General features: G+C 45.6%; 1 protein-coding gene across 2 annotated transcripts in view; it reads right to left on the reverse strand.

The window, feature by feature from the left end:
• Positions 1–22,922, reverse strand: part of MGRN1 (mahogunin ring finger 1, E3 ubiquitin protein ligase) — a 49,756-nt gene that overhangs the window by 22,638 nt on the left and 4,196 nt on the right. For both annotated transcript variants that reach the window (XM_009881931.1, XM_009881932.1), the window contains exons 3-5: positions 17,703–17,849; positions 5,826–5,943; positions 1,675–1,741 (exon numbers count right to left, since the gene is read on the reverse strand). In XM_009881931.1, coding sequence (XP_009880233.1) covers positions 1,675–1,741; positions 5,826–5,943; positions 17,703–17,849 — 332 coding nt within the window. The remainder of the gene's footprint in view (positions 1–1,674; positions 1,742–5,825; positions 5,944–17,702; positions 17,850–22,922) is intronic.

A 22,922-nucleotide genomic window follows, 5' to 3' on the forward strand; every position in this document is an offset into this window, starting at 1 on the left:
TGGCATTCAAGCAGCATGTGTGGCTGGAGCTGCGCGACCCATTCTGTGCGGCACCTTCCCTCCCCAAAGGGTTTCTGTACCTTTCCTTGACAGAAATCCCACTGGCAGGAATGGGAGAGGGCTAACATTGCAAGCTCACGTTCTTCAAGGCATGCAAACATCTCCCGGCAGAATTCAGTCCAAACCGACATCTTGCTGACTGCTATTTTAATTCGCCATTCAATGTTATTTAGCACAAGCAGTTACAGGCCAGATGCAATTTTCCAGGTGCCCCAAACACACAACGCCAGCTCCTTCCAGTCCCACCAGTTAAAAAAGAACCAAAATACACAATTTCCTAAAATCTCGCAAAAGTGTCACATATTTCTGTGCTGATATTCTTTCCAGGAGAGGATTTAAAAGCAATTGCCTTTCCAGGTTATTAAAATAGATGACAGTACACTATTGGCTAAGACTGGGCATGGTATGTGCATAAATGTATGCTTCCCATGCTGCCTCCTGTTCTATTTTTGGTACTTCTAGGCATGCCCAACATTAGAAACTACAAATACCTTGCCAAAAACTCCATAAACAGAGGAAGGTTGTTTATATTTATGGTCAAAAAATATACATATATGTCAATTTTACTAACAGTGCCTGAAATCACTAAAAATAGATGCACTTTAGAAGTCATTTCCTTTATGTTGCATTGTGCTTTGTTAGTCACGCTTTAAATTGGTTCATCTGGTTTTATTTCACTCTGCTTGGAGGACTGTAAAATAATGCAATGAGTTTCTGGGCACTTTCACATCTACAACATGGAAAACTGAGCAAGTGACTGCACTAAACAATGTAATCAACAATGGGTTTTTTCCTTTCTAATTATTCTAAATGTTGCACAAAACGTTACAAAATGCAGAAGTGAAATGTTGATCCTGCTGACCACAAGTGCCCACAGTTTTAGAGAAAATGTTACTTCCTTGTGCCCTTTTCATTGCTCACAATGAGCGCAAACACAGGGAGCCCAAAAGCACACACCCGCTAGGGAAAATACTGGGCAAGGTGAGTAACAATCCAAACATTTACTGGATTTCCCTCTCCAAAATGGTAACGTGCTTTCAAACTAGCCAACAATATTATTTCTCACCAAAGGTTATGCTCTTTTATTGCAACCGTTCGGAAAAAGCAGAATTTTAAACTGCTGAATGAAGCTGTATTTGGTTGAACAGTGGCCGGAGCATTTTAAAGCCATTTCTTTTTCTCTGACAGTTCCTAGGGCAAGGCCCGTTAGCTATAGCTTTTATGAAGACAACTTATTCCACAAAGAGGGGGAAAAGACCAACTCTCTCCTTGCCTTACAAACTGCAAATGCACAACCCAAAGAGAAAGGAAGTAATTTGCTCCAGTTTGTGCCTGGCATTGGTGGTGGAGCCAGGAGCCCTCCTAAACACTATTCCAACACTAAATACCTGGCCATTTTTTCCTGTTAAAAAATGGAGGCTATTTTTAAAAGCATGTTTTTATGTAAGAACCCATGGTTAGCTGAGCCCTTTTAATACAGGGAAGTTAAGGGGAACTCCTGAAATATTTTTATTCTGGAAAGGCTCCCCAAGTAAAATGTTTTCATCATTGCAGAAGGAGTCACCTAACCTCAAAGAGAGCTAGAAGACCAAGGGAGCACACCATCGTGCTTACCATCGCCTTCATCCACCACCGCTCGGATGACCACAGGGAACACGCCACGATCCAAATCAAAGTTCAGCTGAGGGAAAGAAACAAGACGAGGTTAGACAATTCACACCAGGCTTGCCTGAAGACGACGCTCGAGATAGCGTTAACATCAGAGGAATGAAGGGCCCTTCTGACGGGCCCCCAGTTCCTGGTCTCAAAAGGACACGACAGAGCAGAAGGATTTAAAATTCAGGCACCAACTTTCAAAGGGAGTCAACCAGAATAACTACAACATATATACATTGATATGGCACTAAACACCAGCCGTGGCTAACAAAGCAAAGGATCTCCATTTGAATTTTAGACGGTATTTAATTCTCACTAATCCATATATCCCAAAAGTCTCCCAAGTGATCTGTAGTAGGACAAGTTTCTCAAAATATAACTAGTGCCATAGTTTTGCTTCCATAGGGTAGGACGTACTGCTTATAGCACAGCCATACGCACTATGCTCCCTTCACCACAAAAGAAACCCTGACTCCCGTATGAAGTTCTTGAAGACAAAGGAAAAAAATCTGTACAACTTCAAGTTCACGCAACACTCTGAGGAAACACCAGACTGACTTCCATCTCTTGGCATGCTATGGAATTCAGGTCCTTGACCTTCTCATTGGGAGAGTGAAAATTTAAGATCTCACTTGAGTCCAAGGAAAACAGACTCAATTTCTTCCTTTGCTCTGCACTTCATTAAAGCACTTCAAAAGCTCCATGTCATCTTACAAACACAAGAAAAACGGAACCTTACAAACACTGTCCTATGCCAGGAACAGAAGTGGCTCAGAGACTGGATTTCTGGTGGTTTTTGTTAATTACTTACTTGGGTATTTTTGTGTCATTTCTTGCCAAGAGAGAAAAAGATGTCATTTCACCATGGTGTTCCAAATAGCCTGTTTTCAGATTTCCAGTGAAAACTGAGACCCAATTAGAAGCACGGCAGCACTGTTCAGGCAGTGCTTTGGGGCTTCCCTCACTTTCCCCACAGCCCCAACATCATTTGCAGCGTGATTTTCTCCAGCCAGTCCCTCAAAAGATAAACTATCAAGATAGCCATTGGCATTGGCACAAATGGCAACCCAAAACACGTAGACTGGAGAGAGGGTGATCCTCACCATGAGCTTTAGCATAGCTGAAAATGGTTTCTTCCTCAAATGAATTACAACCTAAATGTTCATCCTGAAATGAATGATAACTGTGCACTGGGAGACGATACACCCTGGCAGCCACCAGCCAAGTGTGCCGTAGCCCATTAGCTACACGGCTGTGCCTCTGCCAAGAGCTGCAGGCAGTGCTTCGGACTGCAACAGCTCACCCACCTTCCATGGGAGGTGCGGGGCGAAGAGGGAATTGCAAGTCTGCTACTCTTCTGTCCGTAGCTGCATGCTCCTCATGCAGGCTGCATGCCTTTGGGGCCACTCAGCTTCTGCAGGGCTTTCTAGAAGCAGCTCTTAGCTGTCTAACAAAGCTTTGTGCACACACACCCCGTTCAAATGTGCGTAGCTGATTCCAAGCAGAAAGCACGTGCTGGAAGACCTTATGATTTGACCTAGCTGGTCTTCAAACCTGAGGGATATTGATTTTCACCCGCTGTGTGACGGTTTTACATTTTATTCCTCCTTTAAACTACCAGAATCTATTCTCTTTCCAAAACAGCAGGGTAACAGAGCAAACACAAAAATCCCATTTAACCTCTCAGTATTTGTTACAGAAGAGATTCATTGAGCCACTATTCTCCAGCTTGCATTTTTGAACCATTATGGCACGCCACAGAGGGAAATTTCATCGAGGACAATTGATTAAAATTGCTGAAAAAAGCTTATGGTTTTGTTTTGCTTTGCTTCCTGCTCTGATTTATTACTGTATGACAACAGTTACTGTTTGTCCATTTGAAGGGAAAGTCACATCATAGAATTGTGGTTGCTTTGCGATCTAAACTTTTGCATTCTGAAACAAAAGGCCTCTTTAAGGGTCCATTTCACATTCATTTTTAGGGATCTGAAAACAACCGTCTCAATACAAGCCATAAACTATAACTTGTAAGCAAACCAGTATATTATGAAGGCAAAGTAAACTTTTATAAAGCTTTCCACATAACAGCCCAACATAACATTATTTTCTCTTCTGTTGGCCAGCCAAGAACTACATCATATGCGAGTATTACACTGAGCAAAAATATGAAGTAAATCTAGGTTTTTTGGACAACACCAATAACAAAGCCGGAAAGCAATGTGAATCATGCAATTGTACACAGCTGAGTGATAACACTCTGCCAGCTGTCTCAGATCAAAGTGCTGTATTTCAGTGACCACTTACGAAGATCTAGCCATATGCATTTTACTGGACTTGAGAGGACAAGGACTGCTATGTACACAGAGCAGAAATGGGAGAAGAAACTCTTTTGAATCACAGTTCTTGTTCCACATTTTCTCAACAACCAGAGCTCCCAGGAACACCAATGAAAGTGGAGACAGAGGATGCAGTAGAATCAAGCAAAGGGAACTAGAAGCTTACTTTTCCCCAACATCTCTCCCTTTAAACTGTCAAAGGGACATGACTTTAGTACTCAAGTTAAAACCTTGCTGGCAGGAACAAAAGTGAAAATTAAGCTTCTGAATTCTTTAAGAAGAAAGGGATCTGAGCTCTCTCAGACGACAGAAGGGATTGAAAAGCAGCTCTTCCAAGCTTTTGTAGGCTGAACTTGTGAAATCATATATTGGCAGAAAAGCCAAGACATCAGGAGACCAGACTCTGCAGGCTCTTGGTAACTGCCATGGCATTTGTTAAGGCACGGGACTGATTATAGTTATAACTGTAACTTCAAGACAATAGCTATTCAATCTTTTCAAAATACATGAAAGATTACTTTTTTCCTTTCTTCTTTTTTATTTCTTCTTTTTTTTTTTTTTTTTTTTTTTTAAGGTAGAGTGGTTTGGGGCTGGGGGGGGGGTGTTTGGGGTTTTTTTTAAGTAAGTAGAATTATCTACCCAGGTTCACATACACTAGACTCTTATACAGGCTTGGGTCAGGAAATGAACACTGTATCAGTGTTGACCTGGGAGAAGGGTCGGCAGGAACAAATATATTAGCAGTAGCTACAGACCGACTCCTCTGCATCAGAAATCTCTTACGGCAATTCGGCACAGAGCAGGGGAAACACCAAGGCCTCCCTGTCCTGCGTCACATGCAGGGAAAGCCCTTGGGCCAAAGCTCAGAGGCTCAAGAAGCAGAGAGTTACTGCCTGGGTTGGAATTTTGCAAAGATACCAAAATTAATAGGACTCCACAGATCTTGCTACGTAGTAAAAGCCACAGAGCTTAATTAAAACCAAGCCCTCGTCTGTTTGCAGTTATGGGTTAAACTGAAAGGAGAAAGGCATTCCCTTATTCAGCATTAATGCACCAGTGTGAATCTGCCCCAGAAGGGAGAGTATCCCCCCACACACACTGTACTGCTACAGTTAAGAATGCAGGATGTGGCCCTTAAATGGAAGAACGGGACTCTTCTAGAGCAGTGGTCTCCAAACTATTTTCACTGTTCATCCCATCAGAAAAAAATTTTGAGCACATACTCCCAATATATGTATATCTATTATTTATAAGATACACATGTACTACTGAAGTTCTTCCTGTACCCCAATGAATTGTCTTGCATGCGCCCCACTTTGCAGACCACTGTTCTAGAGGACCAGCCAAAAAGCCAAAACGAAAAAAACAAAAAAAACCCCCACCAAAACAGAGAGATCAAGACACATTTGTTCCCACAAGCTCTTTGGCTGGCAGGAAGAGGAAGGTTGAGGAGCAGTAGGTTCCTCCAGAAACAGCTCCAGTGTCAATCTCTGTAGTCTCCCTCCTACACCAGACGTTGGGACGCCAGTTGATCAGCAATATCAAAAGTCACTTCTTGGGGTTTCTTCCCTGTTTGCCTGATCTACCTGCCAAGTTCCTATACAGCGTTCATACCTGCTCCTCCCAAGGCCCCATTTATCTCATACCCACAAAACATGCCATGGAAGCTGGGAGAGGATGTCTTCCAGCCATAACTTCATGGCGCTAAACGGAGTCCAGCGCTTCTGGGACAACAGGGTTGTGGAAAGAAGGGGATGCTGAGAAGACACTTACCTCATCATCCTTCCAGTCTGAGAAATCAATCTTGAAGGAAGGCAGGGAGAATTGCTGGCTTACCCCTCTCTTGTAATGAACCGTCTCCGACTGCAGAGAGGGATTCTTTGTGCTGTATCTGAAGAAAGGGGGGGAAAAACAGAAAACTTGCTGTAACAAATGATTGCTCTCTGCTAGGCTCTCATGTATTCACGCCTGTCCGCCTTTCAGGAATCACAAGTGGCAGCTCTAAGAGGCAGAGCTGGCAGGCGCTGGCAGCCATTCAGTGGGGATACAGAAAGGGAAGGGAAAGGTCAAAGCAAGAAGGTGAGCACAGGGAAGGGAAAGCAGCGCAGACAGGCAAGGTCTGATTGGATCCATACTGACCTGCCTGGAAACACTGGGTGTCAGAGGAGTACAGTGGGGTGCGGCAGCCTGGCAAAGGCTAACTCACTAAATCCAGGGCCTAGGCAACACTGGCTTTCAGCCCAGCACACATTCTTATTTTCTGCAGGAAACCCAAGAAGAATGAGCTATGATCTAACAGAGGCAACACGCAATCCAACAACGGCACTGAAAGCTCTCCCGTGCCTCCACAGGACAGCTCTGCAGTGAGAAACACTGCTTGGCTCACCATCATCCTGGTAAGCAAGAGCCATTCCAATCCAACCGTCTACTCCTCATGTGCTCACCCAGAGGTGTTGCAGGGCAACCACCACCAACAGAAAGACATCAACCAGTCCTCTACTAACGTTGGCCACCTACAGAAGAGTCACAATTCTTCCACTTTCTTGAGGTCCAGCACTTAAACGCCAGCACTACCAGGCTGGGATGAGCATCACTGGAATGTGACCATAGATACCATCCACCACCTTCTGCACCCAGAGCCCACCCAGTGCTGTCTGCCCCAAGAGAAATGTTTCATTGCCCACTGACAGACACCACAGACAGTGTGATTCACAGTGGGCTTTGGTGGCAAAACAGGATCAAGACGTTTTCACCCCTTTCTGGAGCGTGACTTCTGAGCTGGATGTGCACAGCCTCTCCCTATGCTAATTCTGGCACAGGAGAGGAGGCAGTGAACTGCAAAGCAAGGTGGGAACATCTGAAGCTGGTTTTACCACCAAAGCCTTTGTCGTCAAGCTACCAACCGTGTGTTCAGGGCATGTTGACAAACCAGAGAGAAAGTGAGAGAACACTTGCCCAAGAGGCTTATACTGCAGAAACAGCAACCTCCCCCGGCACAGTGACGAGACAGGTCTAGCTCCAGTTCTACAAGAAAGACTTCAGCAGCCAGTCACTGTAATGGGATGTTCTCTCTTCTGCACACTAACCATCACTTCCTAAGCAGAGCTTCACACGGTTAGACCGCGAGAGCAGTGGCCTCCAGCAACGGCACACTGAACAGCTACAAGCTCAAAGCCTTGTTGACTTCAGACTTGATTGCCACTGTTCTTGATCAACCAGACAGCCTGGGGACAGGCTCCAGGGACAGGTATCATATTAGCACCAGGAACTCTAGGCTGAGTTTTTCCTTCATTCAACTTGGGATCCCCTGAAAACCAGCTCCTCAGATTTTGCTAATTCCACAGGCAGTACTACTGCCAGCCCTGCAAAGGAGAAAACACAAGAGGAGATTGAGGCATTTGATGTGGCCAATTCAGTACAGAGCCCTGTAAAGCTGCGCAGTTAACAGAGCATGCACAGAGGCAAAGAAAAGAGAATCCTTGCTTGAAAAATAGGATTGTGTATTTTTGAGGACATTCAGCTGTTCTGAAACACAGACACAGCTTACAAATCACCAGGTACATAGGCAAAGGTTGGAAAGCTCCAAGTTCCTTTGGCCTAACTACACTTCATGGAGGAACGCAGTACACCAGAAGGGGATGGCAATACAAAGCTTTTCTACATCTGAGGTAATGCTTTCTGGTTTTTGCAAGCAAGGAGTGCAGAGTGCTGGGAGTTCACTTCCAGAGGGGGTGAAGCAAAATCCATGGGGTGCAGAGTCAATCAAGAACTGCAGGACTGAGCATCACACCAGAGATGTGAAGACTAGGCTGGAGGACGGTGATTAGAGAGGACAGGCCTGAAACTAAAAACTCAGCTTCAAGCGATGCTGTGGAAACTTTACACTCAGGAGCTATAGCTCTGGCAGCTACGTGCAAGAGCCCACAGAGACAGTGGGCTGCCCTCCAGGCTCAGACCAGCCAGCACCATACCACAGAGCCTTAAAACACGATGATTAGGATGCATTTTGCAGCTGAAGGTGTAAGAACCTGGATAGCAGAAGATGATGAATATTTATTAATTCCTCTAAAACCCAAGGAGGAAAAAACAGGCTCCCCACTGGCATGAACTGCTGCCTTTCTCTGGAAAGCTAGTGTAATTCCTGCACCTTTTGAGGATCCAGAAGGCTTATCAAGTGTCACTAGATCCATGTCAAATTCTGGAAGGCAGTGATGAAGGCCAGGTTCACCACATGCACTTCACTCTTCCTGCCAAGGCAGGTGCATTATGTTATTTATGACAATACCTTACCCTCAAAGACCATTCTGTACTGTGCTGAAATTGTGCTGCTTTACTAGAAGGTCTCACTCCACCCTTTGCATTTAAAGCATGGTGTGGGAGAGATCAGCATGACAGGTCTTTTATGTGTGAATTACAGAGCGAGCAATTGAGTGAAGTTTTATTTACTGAGTTGTCAAGCACAATGAATAGAGCAAGCCTGTATCTAGCTCCTTTTGTGGTGCTCTCAAAGCTTCCCAGCGCTGCAGAGAGGCACAATTCTCCCTCTACAGCTGGGAAAGCAGAGGATGGAAGAGCGACTTATCTAAGGTGACAGCAAGTCAGGAACCTACTAGAAATAAAGTGCAGAGGAGAGAGTGGAGGTCAGAGGCTGCCTGGATGACATGCACCACAGCAGCGCTGGGAAAGGGGTGTAAACATGCTGATGATGAGTGCTGGGAAGACCGGAGGACCTGCACTTACAGCACCGGAAGCCCAAACCAGTCTACAACAGGAAAACAAGTAACGCTGTTCCAAGGAGGAGAGGGCAGAACAATACTCGCATAGACTTGCTGCTCTCACCGCCCCTGAGAAAAGAAATAAATCAGGTACACAGATTTTCTGAGCTGAAGAGTGACAAAAATACCACGGAGGCTTCCCCAAGTGAACCAAGTGACCTTTATGCCTTGGACTATCTGACTGCCTAGTCTCCAGTGCCAAAAAGCATGTCAGACTTGGATCTGAATGCCCAGCCAACGCTGGAAACCTCCAGTCAGCAGCCAGTGCTGAGGCTACTGAGCACCAGCAGGCCAAGCCTGGTGAATTCCCTGGAAGCGCTGGTGACCCCAAATTGTCACAGAGATCAATCACCTTCCTGAGGTGATGCACAGGATCCACTGCACAAGTACACACTCCTCGTGCTGCATGGGAGGACAACTTGGCAAGCCGTTACAAAGCAAGTATCCTGCGTATTAGCATCTAAGTGGTGTCTACCCATCCCCAGCCCTTTTGGTTGGCATCTGCTGTATTCCTAAGTCTTCTATTCCCTGCCTATGGTGCTGTGGGCTTACAACAAACAATTGTGGAGAAGGTCTGTAGAGCTGTGGAGATGTGTTACAGGAAAAGAGAGCATGTATTAAGAATAAAGGATAGCAGAGAAGCAATGCGCTGCCCTCTCCCTGCATAAAGGCTGAAATCTGAATATTTGGGCTGCTATTTCTTAGACTGTACCAGGCCAGGTCTCCATCCAGATGGGAGGTCTAACAAAACCACCCACCTTGCAATCACTGGCAGCTCAGGACAATGGATAAGTGAGGTCTGTCATATTAGGTCAGGACCAAACAGAAATCCCCAGTCACATTTTTTTTTAAACCTGTTTGTTTGCTCAGGTACCCCAACAGCATGAGAATCACCGGCAATGTGAGGTACCACACTGCTGACTGCAGCAGCAGCCCCCAGCTCTGCCCTCAGGATTCATGCAGCCCATCGCCTCCTGTATGCTCTCTGACACACCTTTACACCTACAAAGTGAAGCTTACACTCCGCACAGACTCCTCCTTCCCCCATGTCAAACCCTTCCACCCCCCAAAACCAGTGGTGTGTCAGAGCACTGGCAGATGAGAAGCCCTGTGACTACATCACAGCGATTTTTGAGAGAACAGGAAACAAACTAAAATTATTCCCTAGTCTCACTCCTCCACCATCAGCTGAGAAACAGAGAAACTCAGCCTGTGACTCACGCAGGCTTCTCCCTGTACACAGTCCAGGCTTGCTACCAGGCACCTGTAAACCTTAACTAGCTCCCAAGCCACCAGTGGGAGTCTTTCAGGAACGTCTGGCTAAGCAGAGTTAAACTTCTGTTGCTACATGCTCACTGGAGATACAACACAAATTTGTGGGGGTGTTTCCCCCTCTCGCTCAGCCCTGATCAGCGCCTGGGGAAGTTCTCAGCAGGGCACCGGTCCCAACTCCTGCAAACTTCTTCACTGCTGCGTTCCTCATGCTCAGCTCCACCTGGCACTGGGGATGCCTCGGACAGTCAAAAGACAGTTCCTGTTACCACAAGCACCCTGACCAAGAAGAACCAAGCGAGGATCCTAGCCAGCTTGCCTCAGAGTTACGCAGAGCACTGTCCAGACCCCATTCCTCAGAGAAAAGCAGGATGCACGTAGCAATACTGCCTCAAGGTACCGTTTTTCATGAGCAACGGCTGAGAGACAGTCTGCACTTTGAAGAGCCTGTAGACAAAATAAGAGTCCTCTTTCTTTAGTAACAGCTATGCGTGTTGCATGGCAATTTGCAGTGAACTGAGGACAAGGCAGAGTTACACGAGAGCTTTAGAGGGTACCCAGGAATCAATTCTTCCACTGCTGCAGGCTGTGACTGCCTGGCAGGCTCCATGTCCTCTTGCAGGTGACGAGGAGGGAGCCAGTCACGTTCTGCTGGTGTTCAAAGGGGCCAGGAGGTGATGTGGAGCAAGCACGCTGGCCCCTCTCTCTCACCCTTTCCATTTTGGGCCAGGGTCTCACAGGTCAGCTTTTGGGGGAGAGGGAAGTTGAACAACTGTATCAACGCAGAGTGGTTTTTTTACTGATAAAAGAAACACTACCAAAATATAAGAAGGCCATAGCCTGACATAGTCAGAGTTAGGCAAGATCCAGCCCAGAGAGGCTCCCATTCAGAGTCTGGAGGTTAACTGGGTCCTAAGTTGGTGCGCTGCAGTCCCTGCCAGTCTTCTCCTCCCCTCCTGCTTCCTCCCAGGACTGAGTTTCCATTCCTGACGAGGAGGAAACAAACACCTTACCACACAGCTGAAACCCTGCCGCCCATATCCCGCTCCAGCTCCTGCAGAGATCTGCCTTTAGCTGCTGAACTTACTGGTGAGAGCACCGCGCTCGCTACTCCAACCAGGCTTCAAAGCTGGCAGCTCGCACAACAGCTACACAGAGAGGCACAAAGGCCAGAACTCTTATTAAAGACAGAGGGTTTGTCTGCTCGATGAAATCTATAGAATTTAGCTCTCCAGCCTGTGAACTCTGCACACTACAGCGTTCCCTTGGGGACTGGTGTCTGCCTGGATCAAAGCAGGCTTCGGCTGTAAAGGCTTGCGCCTCGGAAAAAACAGCACTCGCCTCTGATTTCTTCACACAGAAGAAATCTCTCTGCACAAAGAATTCATATTAATCACAACAGTCCACAGCCAAAAGCAGCAAGAGCACCTCTCAAAGGCCCTGAATAGACAGAGGCTATTAAATAACCAAAGGAATATGAGTGCCTCTGATTCTCCTACGCAAGCTTTAGTGAAAACAGCCATGCGCTGAGCTACCCGTTTCAGTTGGATTTCATTTTGTGAACCAACTATTCAAACTTCTACATGCAGACAGAATATATAATCACTGCAGTGTCACGTCCACCGTCAGCTTAAAAGACTGCGGTAGGATGTTTGCGATGAGTGTAGCAGGCATTGCAAAACAAACAAGGAAATGAGATTTTCTAAAAAATAAATATCCAGTACACGCATTTGCGCATCAGCAACGCAAACAGCACAGCCCTGAAAAAGGGCGAGGACTGCAGACCTAGACTGACCTATTTTCATTGTGTTTTCTCTTTATAATGAGAAAACAGAGCTTGGCAACATCACTAGGATATGGAAAAGAAGCTTTTCTGTCCAAAGAGGAAGATCTTTTTCATTAGAATGGGCTGCAAGATTCAAACCTCTCATGTCATATTTATCATCAGCTCCTGATCTGCCTGGATTGCTTATGTCTTTAGAGCTGGCTGTTTTAAGTGCTTCCAGCTACAGGGCTGGTTTGACTTCTTCCCCTGAGGAAACAACTGCTGCTGTCATGTTTTAACTACACAATCCTTCCTGCTAGTCAGCAGCATACCTACAGCTGGAAAAGTCCCAGGGGCCCTCCCAGGAACAGGCTCATAGTGTGCACATCAAGGCTTTTGCCAGAAAAGGAAAGGATGCGTTCGTAGAGCACACACAAAAAGAGACTATGAACATCTCTGCAGCCTGCTCCAAAACACATACCTGTCTCCTAAACCAAAGACATTTAAGGGTACAAATACATGAACCAGTTACTGCAGGAGAAGGCAAGCTACGAACCGGGAGTCCTTCAACTATTCTCCAGGAGCTGCTGAGAAGTACTGCAAGGGAAACACAATGCAGAGCACCCTCTCATTTACCTGGGAGAAATCACAGAATCATAGAGTGGTTTAGGTTGGAAGGGACCTTGAAGATCATCGGGTTCCAACCCCCCTGCCATGAGCAGGGACACCTCCCACGAGACCAGGTTGCCCAAGGCCACGTCCAGCCTGGCCTTGAACACCTCCGGGGATGGGGCCTCAACAACCTCTCTGGGCAACCTGTGCCAGTGCCTCACCACCCTTGAAGTGAATCACATGCTTATGGGCAATCACTAGCGAGTAGGTGACATACAGCTCGCACACCTGCATGCTTGTGCCTCCTACATGCTAAGGCAGAGATTCTCGTGCCATGTACACAGGGCCCATCCTGGTCACCCTTCGCCTTTTAGGCAAGATGGCTGAATCCTTCCTTGCTGCACGTGCTGATCACCTCTACCGGAGCATGGAGCTGCCTCTCTGGCTGGCTAGTCTTAAAATCCAGTTAGCAACACAGATTCTGACAGCAAATTTCTAGTTGTAGGACATTTTTGAAGCTGACAGGTACTGTTGTGCCTCAGTGACACTGAGCAATATGAGGCTTGTCCTCACAGGTGAGCAGTCAAGCTGTTACGATGGTTTCCCCAGGCCGGGTCTTCCCTGCTTTCTACCCAGCTGCTGGGAAACTGAAGCCAAAGGAAAGGACAAACTGAGAAATATCACTTTCTCCAAGCCAGCTAGATCACAAACCAACTCCCCAAGAGCACACTCACCGCTAACCAAAGATGAGAGGGGATCCTCGGGGAAGATGCTGTGCTAAAGCTCACTGCGGGGGCTGCCACAGGAAACAGAAGCACAGCAGAACAGTTTGCCGATTTCCAAAACCAAAGAAAATGGACACAACCAGAACAATAAACAAAACCGAGGACACTGGGGGTCTTGAGCTGTTCAGACGTAGGTTGCTGCTAATTCCATGCCATTAAAGAGACTCTGGACATAGGTGTCTGTTACCTTTGGGGTAATGCACCAGCTGGTCCTCTGAGAACTGACATGCTCTAAAGAGTCTTTAGAGTCACCACAAAGCAACTGAGCAAAAGATAATCAAAAGGTGAGAGCAGCAGCCCCTTCTAGATTTAAACTAATCCCAATTTCATCCAAGAGGCTTCTACAGATATCTGCACTAGCACCAGAAAGTGCAGGGTACCTTCCCCTGGGGATGGGGCTGCAGAGGTGAAGACACCTCTACAATCACCAGCCACCACACGTTCGCCTTCCCCAGACTTTACTGGTCAACTGCGGTCCCACAGCGGTGACGATACAGCTCCCCGTGAAACTCAAAGAGTTCAACAGTTCAGGACAAGAGGCAGGCAGCAGTTGGGAGCTACACGTTCCCAAGATCTTGGCTGGGAAACCGTATAGCTGAGCATATCTCCCAGCACGATTACCTGGGAAAGTCTGCTGAACGCTCCTTTGAGACAGGTTAGGACAGGCAGCACATACTGATAAAGCCACCAGCTTTTAAACAGAGCTCGAACAACTCCAGGAGGAAGCTTCCTAGCTTGCAGGGAGACAGGCTTCCCTTTGGTTACAGAGACCAGGTAATCCTGAAGGCAGGGCCACAGCACGCAGAGCGTTGTGGCTCTCAGATGAGCAGAGGCTCTACAATAAGCAACGCCTGTGCTCAGGGGGAGCCACCTTCCCTCCCTCCTCTCACCCCAAATTGTACGAACATAACAACGTTCCTAGCAGGAGTTTCACATGAGCAGGAGCACTGATACTATCAGGATCAGTGGTTGTTTCAGCAGAGAAGCAAGAATAACTTGTTTAGCGCTTCTGAGGAGCCATGCTGCAGGCTGGGCAATAGGAGAAAATTTCTGCTTTTGACAAGGGGCCAGAAAGTTTCTCCCATTTTAGGATTTAGCATCAATTTAGGAAAGTGGAAAAAAAAAAAAAGTGGTTTGTTTTAAAGAACATCTTCCCAATCAAGTGCCGGACACAGCAATAAGAAAGATTTTTGAATTTATACACAGTGCAGCTTTTGTATGCACGTATTCCTTGAATGTAGCTGTTAGCACCAAAAGAAACTGAGAAAAAGGAAAAACTACCAGCCCAGGCAGGGGGAAGCTGCATTCCTATTAGCTCGCTAAAAATGCACTCGCTCCACTTAGAGCTCGAAGAATGCAGCCCAGATTTTTTTTTTTTTCCACTAGAATTTGAAAAGAATAAATCAAAGTAATTATAGCACTGCCCTTTCAGAATTGCTTTGCAAAGCTGAAATCAGAGCTTCAAAAGGTTTTTACTAGCAGCCAGCAAATCCAGAGAAGCAGAGATGCCTACTTCGGGCAGCTGCACTAGCCCCAAGACGTGCTTCATGAGCCACTTCCACATGGAAAAATAGCCTGGGTTGAATTAAAGCAGCTTATAAAGTCTATATTTGTATTTCACTTCCCCAGGCCCTTATAACCTACACATCTGCATGAAATCAGGATCACGCCTTCCAAAAGGGTCCCTGACTTCTGGTGCAGCCCCTCACGCTTATAACATTCATTGTCCAAAAACTCCAGAGCAGAGATGGACACTCCTATACTAGGGGGAAATTAAATTATCACTTACTACATAAAAGGCCAGCAGTGGAAGCAAGAGCTTCTGAGTGCTTTGACTTTTGACGTAATGGTTTAGTGCACTGGGGGCTGCTGCCACCCTAGCTACGTTTCGTTAGCGAGGCAATGACTGCTGACTACTGATCCTGGTTTTGTGCAGAGGCAGGCAGGGTTCATGAACAAAAGCTCCTCCACCATCTGAACAGAGATCCGTCTCTCAGTGAACCATGGACAGGGTGGATTAAAAAATTTATTTTAAAAAAATTGTTTGAAGTTGACAGTTATGTTAACTTTCAGAAACTCTACCTAGAAATTGTTCGAATTAAATTTAAAAAGGAATTAGGTAGTTTGTGTTTGCTGCATAAGCTTTAAAAACAGAAAACGGCACTGGTGACAGTCACTGGCTTAGTGCATAGCACTAAATTTCAGTGAAACGTGTTTTTAAGCGAACCAGAAACTGTGTTTTCCTCCTCCAATCAACCAACAGAGTTCTGAGAGGAGAGCTAATAGTTACAGAAGACTGAAAACACACTCTGTCCAGAAACAGTTAGTTATATTCGGTAACTATAATACTACCATTAAGCAATTATTATTCAAGGCACAACTTGACAAGACAGTCTCTTAAGAGTCCAACATAGAGCAGTTTAATCAACAAGAACGCTACATCACTGGTCTCGGTGCTCCAGTTGCACTTCTACCCCAATGCAGCTTGGTTCCAGACACAAGTTAAAAAACCAAAAAAGCAACATTTTTTAGAATAACTTTTTTTTTGCCATTTTGACATAACAAAATGAAAAACTGGGAGTCTGAAAAATAGATTTTAAACCATATGTATATTCTTTACAAACTTAAGCTCTTTGTAAACTGTAGCACAAAGTTTGATACAAAGCTTACACTGAGCTGTAGATGCAGATGTTTCATTGTTACTGACCAGTGACAAACAAGTTCTCCTTCAAGGTAAACCAACAAATGAATATGCAAAACAAGATTAAAATCAAGACTTGCTGATTTAAGCCATGGCTGAAGTCTGGCAATGCAAATACATCCACCCTGGCCATAGAGACCCTCGGTTCTCCCCATTAGCCCATAGGCGGTTTCCTTCTTAGGTCAAAAAACAAGGAACACTGCGGGGCAGCACAAGGGACACTGGCCACCTCTCCACGTTGTACCTGTATTAGGAAAAGAGGACTTCAATCTCCAAGGCTGCCATTCCAACACCTTCACTAGCACTAAATTCACAGGAAACCTAAGGACCTAAGAGACAGAACACGGAAACTTTATCAGGATTTCTAAGGCATCCTGCTGCATTCAGCTCTGCTCAGGAAAAACTGGATCTAAATAGAAAGCATTTTCAGGGTTTGTCAAAAGATACTTTTCAAGCACTTAAAAGGAGTCAATTTATTACCTTCCCAAAATAAAGGCAGCCATAGGCTTCAACAGAAGAAGAGAAAGGGCCTAAACAAAAATTCTGGATTGGGATATCCTCCAGTTTGGAGCAAGGCACATCTGGATGGGAGCACTGAGTTTGTCTCATTTCTAAAAATACACTATTGATTGATCAACAGTGGGATGTTTATACTTTGCATAAAACACATAAGCCGTTTTATGGTTTGTCGTACACATTTCTCCCTGCTGAAACCTCTGCAGATCCCTTCAATACAACGTAAGTTTACCCCCAAATCCAGAGCACCACTGCAGAAGCCGTCAGCACCACGTGCACAGAGCCGCTGATCAGCCAAAAGCCTCTACGAGAGGAAGCCAAGAGCTTCTGCAGCCTGAATCTTCCTTTACTCATAGAACAAAAAGAATTCTTTGTCCCACGGCCATCGGAAGCCTGCCATAACGTGCCAGCAGCTCACATGTACCCAGTTCACACCAGGGAGAGCACGTTTCAGCCACCCTCGCTCTTAACATAGAGAGGAATTTTTCTGTAGTCTTCCGGGATGCAGTGTTGGTTTGAATGGTTTAAACATTGATTTAGATAAAAAGGTTTTGAAATCTGTAGGGATGCACTACCAGGATATGAGAAAGACACCACAGATGACGTTTTGACAATTCTTTCTACAGCTAGCCAAAGGCTAATATGTGTACCTGGCAGGAAACACACAGACAGGGTTTCAGGCAGTAAAACCTCCTGATAGCCATCTCACAACAGCCTGTGTTAAGGTGGTCATTTATCCCAAAAGAGGCTTTGGATGGGCCTCAGTTTTACAGACTTGCTGTGTAAATGTCAGACTGAACTTTGCTTTGGTGGCCCAGATGCTCCCGTGATAGGGAACACAGAAATCCAGTGAGTTAGGCGATCTGGAAACAAACAGGTAGTATTTGAAGGCAAGGGTGGCTGGTTTTTTTTATTTCATATAACATCTTGCCGACAAAGCATACAGCTGTGAGTTCCTCGCCTTTGTTGCACAAAGAATGGTTTCCCCACACCCAAAAAACAAACCAAAAAGGGAACAAGAGAGGATATTGGCTATGTGGGGGAAGGAAGTGAAAGTAATATTCAAAGCTATCAGAATATATAAAACAAAACAGAAAGAAGAGATTTCCTTCTCCACCATCTGTGGCAGCACTGCCCTTGAGGGTGATTAACGAGAGACGTTTGCCAGGCTCATCACCCAAGAGCTCCTGTGCCCCTCCACACGCCCACAAGCCCAGGACTTACACTGCCATGCCACCAACAAACTCCTCCGTAGCCTGGCAGTAGATTGTGATGGCAACACGGGCATCCGCATCAAATGTGAACTCCAGGCTGTACAGGACTTTCTGCTTCCCATTCTCCTCAGTAGGACTGTCAACATCATCTTTATACCTGAAAGACAATGCCGGAAGATTAGAACATGTATTTATGAGATATCATTGAGATCACTCTGGAAATCAGGACAAGAGTACTCCAATCTAGGTGTCCTGGGCAGTCAAGGCACCGTGGCCTTCTACCTGGGGCTTCCCAGGAGATTTCCATTCTTTCTTTTGAGGAAAGTTCTTCCAAGATTTGACTAAAGTTATTGAAATGAATTATGTTAACAATGGCGTTGAGGGATCTCACCCAGCCTTACAGTGCCAGGACAGAGACTGAGACAAGAAAGTAAACTCTTGAGTGTCTGACCCTTAGGAGAAGAACCATTCTCCTTCCTTTTAAATCTTCACATTAAGCTCAGTATTTGGGCTAAAATCTTACATGGGCCTGAGAAGTCTAAAGCTTAATTCTTTTAACTCTACAAATAAAATGGTGCACAACAGGCAAAAAAAAAAAAGGTTTCTGTAGCAAAAAACTCCTGAGGCTCAACAAAAGGTACCTCCAGTATGACACAGAAGATGATATTCAGATCAGAAAGCATCCAAATATAGGAACTTCGGATACCTTTAAATGTACAAATCAACTAAACCTTTGATACTGCTAATGACTGAAGCTTGCACACATTTATTGTATGAACAAAAATTAACATACTCAACTGCGTAACAGATGCATGATAACCAATATAAGAAAGAGTTTAGAAGTCATTTCAATTAAGATAAAGATGAGTCATAACTTGGCTATGGGCTACTGTATAGCTGGATCCCACTGGATGATGGCCACTGCCCAGTATTACTCCTTCTCCCTGCTGCTGGAAAAGGCAGGTAACAAATCCAGTGAAGAAGGTGGTATGAAGCAAGCTCCACGGCAGCAAGCTATGGCCGTGGAGGAGCAGTGAGTTATAGCGTGCCAGGGGTGGCCAGGGAGACCAGCAAAGCCTGGAACAAGCAGCCAACACAACAGACCATGAGAAGACCTCCCCTGCCTTGAAGTGCAAAGCGACAGACGGAACGGATGTGATTCTCTGGCAGGGCAGAAGCAGATTCTCATACGTAAATTCAAATCCCACAGTAATCCTACAAGCGTAGGTACCGCCATTACTTCACGCACTGTGTAGGAATGGTGAATGCAGCAGGCTGCCTTTCAGAGGTGTACAACACTACTCGATTTGCTGCCCAGTTCCAGCCTCACTTGTCTATCAGTATTACCTTAATTGCCACGGTCAAAGCCAAGCAGCTAAGCTATTCAGGAAAAGCTTGGCACCATCCCTGACTTCACAGTATCAGCCGGCCTCTCCCTTCATTAAACAGCCTTGATGAACATGCTGCACTGTTGAAAATACTCAGAAATGGGCTAGGCATTACCTCCATAACTCAATCTAAAAAATGTCAAGGGAATCCTTATTTACCAAATTCACTGCTGCCTAATTAAGAGGGCTCCGGCATAAATTTTACTTAACATCACACTGAACAAGAATGAAGTGTTCAACTTCAGTAATTTAATATAGAAGGTACAAAATAAGATTTAAGAGCAGTATAATCAAATACCTGACACACGTACTTGTACTAATGTAACCCTGGTGAGTCACTATAGCATACACTTGCATTCCTGTCTGAAGGAGAGCTCCAAACAAGACTTTTGCCAGAGGTTCACCTAGGTCAGAACAGCAAATCAAGCTACAATACACCTAACATGCTAATATAAAAAAGACAAATCCCAAGAACTGAGAGTCTGAACAACTTCAGCAGCCTGGATACAATATACAGTATAGAGCCAGATGGTATTTTCACACAAGCTAGCTGCATTCAAAGAATAAAATCATGGCACTTGAATGCTGCAAACTAGAAACACTCTAGCCAGCAGGGCAGGTTTGCCTAGAAAACATGAGGGTAGCATCAACATTTTGTGCTGGACTGACCCAAGAACACAGATTGCAACAATCCACCCACAAGTGTTGTGCGTGTCCAAGAAAACAGCAGCACAAGCTTCTGCAAATTATCTCTTGCTGTGCTGCCCTCCGTTGATCTGAGGTCGGCAGGGAAGGATCCAGGCTATGATACACTTGCCACTTCCTCCAGAAGAAGCAGGGGAGAACCAGCACCCCTTCCAGTCAGGCACCGATGAAGGCTACTTTATAGACTTATACTCGCTACATATAAAGGCAGGTATTAAAACAGAGATGCCCAGCACACACATGAGCTACAGATCTAGATACCTGTAACAGCCCCAAGTAACAAGGTGGAAGAGCTGGGGGAGGGCGGATCACACAAAAGCAACATGTCCTCAGTAAAACCACTGGCTGTTTTGTCTTCTCAGTGAAGTCACACAAAGCATACGGGTTCGCAGGTCACCCTCTTGCACCTCCCTGCCAGCACTCAGAATGTGCTTCCATCCTTTCAAGGAGAAAAGGGGTTAAACCTAGACTAGAATAGATCTGTTGCCCTAGGAAACCGCTGAGGGGCCATTACCAACTACAGTGCCTAAGAGAAGGTTTCGGGAGGATGCATCTGCTGGGAAGAAGCACAGCCAGAGTCCTGTCTGCCTGGAACAGCATGACTCGAGCAAGGGGCAAGGTACACGTGCCTAAATGGTGACAGTCACAGCAAGGCTGTGTACACATCTTCCTGTTGCAACATGCCTGGTGCTGGAGATTAAGAAGATCATCTGCCACATAGTAAGTTCAGGTGAGGAAGGACTGCGTAAGCAACTATGCCAGATGGTAGCTGGACCAAGGAACAAGCAAGGACTGCTTTGGTGCATACTTTGAGAGGCAGAGACATCTCGTGTTCCACCTTAAGGTGCACGAACGGTGGGATGTAACTTCAAGTGAGTAACAGGACAAAGTCACACATGTTGCATTCCTCCTTTCTCTGTAAGGGACATGGCAGACAAGGAGGTGGTTCGGGTAGTTCAAGAGCTCTTCTCTCTCCACCTGCACTTGAAGTTTACAGTGTTACAATGTACAGTGAAGTTTTAGTCAAGTCCTACAGACAATGTTGATGTGAAGTGGCCACAGATACATGCACAAATTTAGAAAGCAGTGACTTTGCTGAGTGTGCCTTTCAGTCATGCACACAAGTTAATCACATAGTCTTCACAATCACGTGCACAGAGCAGAAGACACTGACCACCTTTGAGAACAAATAGCTGATCCAATGTTATGATGAAAAAGGCAAAGCAGGATGACCAAGAGAGCAGAGGCCACTTGGTCTGACATCACTTCTGGATAAAACAATGGAAAATGCTGGAACTTTTTGTTTGTCTGTCAAAGAATTAAAAGATAAAAATATAATTAACAGCAGCCACGACAATTTTATAGAAATAGGTCGAGTTGAACCCGATTCCATCCCTTGAGGAGATTAAAAACTTTGACCAACAACTTAGTAGACATGCAGGATAAACGTTAAGTATTGCTTGACTTAGTATTGTGAGATATGCATTGCAACAGTGTTAGAGCAGGCACTAAACAAAGTTAAGAACCAGCTGACATCTCTGTCAGCATTGACTTTAATGGGGGGAGATCGTCATCAAACAGAGGCTTTTCTGTTTGGGGGTTCTGCACTATCCAGGGCTGCAGAGCAGGCAGTCCCAGCACGCTCACCATCACCACCTCCACCATGGGACCAACCGCTCCAAGGATCAAGGTCAACCCCATAGTGCTGTCTCCCCTCGGTCACTCTCCTCTCCTTATTTGGTCCCCATCCTTATCCTTATTTGGACAAAGGCCTCCCTCTCAGGCCCTTATCCAAAATACTTGTCAGTCTCACTACTCTCCATGATATTGCTGCTGCTTCCGACACTTTCCCAAACCACTACAGTTGCCGATTCCTTCAGCACTTTTGTTCCATGATGCTACCCAAAGCCCAATGCCCACGCTGAAGCAGAGAAACTGTCCCAGGATGCAACTCTTCCGTGAAACACACTGCCTCATGAGTTGATCTTCCTCCTGCAACTGGGAGTGCTTTCAAGATGAGAGTAAACAGCCAGTACCAGCCTATCAGGTACTTCAGCTCTGAAATATAGCTTCTAATCCAGGGCCAGAAGAGGGACACAGGACAGACACGAGGCAGTCTTTTTCTGTTAGTGGTTAACAACAAAGCTCATGCTACCCTCCTCTGAGATTCAGAGTCTCATCCTGCTAGAAATCAAGCACTCACACAAGGTGTCAAAGAGTCAGAACTTCAACACCAATATACACAGGTTTATTGCTTTTCTCCAAAGCTGCTGTAAATATTCAGGATTTGGCAAAGCTCAGAATTTTGTCTGGTCAGAGCCAGGCAGGAAGCCCAGAGCGGACAATTCCTCATACTCTTCCATAAAGCCCTACACTCCAAATTATGGATCAACACCCTCTTTCACAGGTGAACAATGAATTTTCAATTAAAGACAAGGAAAATGAAAAGGCTTGTGAGGACTTTACCATCAGAACCTACTTTACACTCGGCTCAGCATCATTTTTTTTTGATGGAGGAGGTGGTAAATTAAACTTAAGTAGTTCTGGAAAGAATGTGCAAGCCTCAACCACTGGTTGTGAATAAGTCAAGCTGGAGAGGGCACAAAGCGTCTTTACGTGCACAGAGGGAGAAAGGAAAAGCTTCTAGTCCAGAACAGAAGAAAAGCACAAGACAGAATATGCCCTTGGGGACTGGCAATTAAAATCTCATTTTGGGTTTACATCAGTTCAAAATTAAATACAGTAACGGTGGCAGTGTTGTCATCAGCACTAACACAGCAGCACAAGAGGCTGTGAGAGAGCTCATGAGGCAGAGAAAGAACCAATAGTACCAGGAATTAGACAGATGCAAACCTAGGCACTGTCAAGGTGCATGGACACTACACTTCAAATAGTGCAGAGCTGCAACTCTGCTTGGGGGCACAGATGTGCAACCACAGAAAGCAGAATGACAGAACTGCACGTACTAAACCCCACCGACTCCCCCATTGACAGCAAGCCCTCTGCCAGCAAAAAAGCCACTTCCCATTTGGCTTCCGTGAGATGTTACACTGTTTAGGTGGTTGCCTGCAAGAACAAAATACCCTTTCCACAGCAAGCGTGGGAGCAAAGCAAGGCTTTTTCCTAGAAAAGTACTT

The sequence above is a fragment of the Charadrius vociferus genome, unplaced genomic scaffold, assembly GCF_000708025.1.
Source record: "Charadrius vociferus isolate BGI_N301 unplaced genomic scaffold, ASM70802v2 scaffold593, whole genome shotgun sequence".
NCBI classification, from domain to species: Eukaryota; Metazoa; Chordata; class Aves; order Charadriiformes; family Charadriidae; genus Charadrius; species Charadrius vociferus.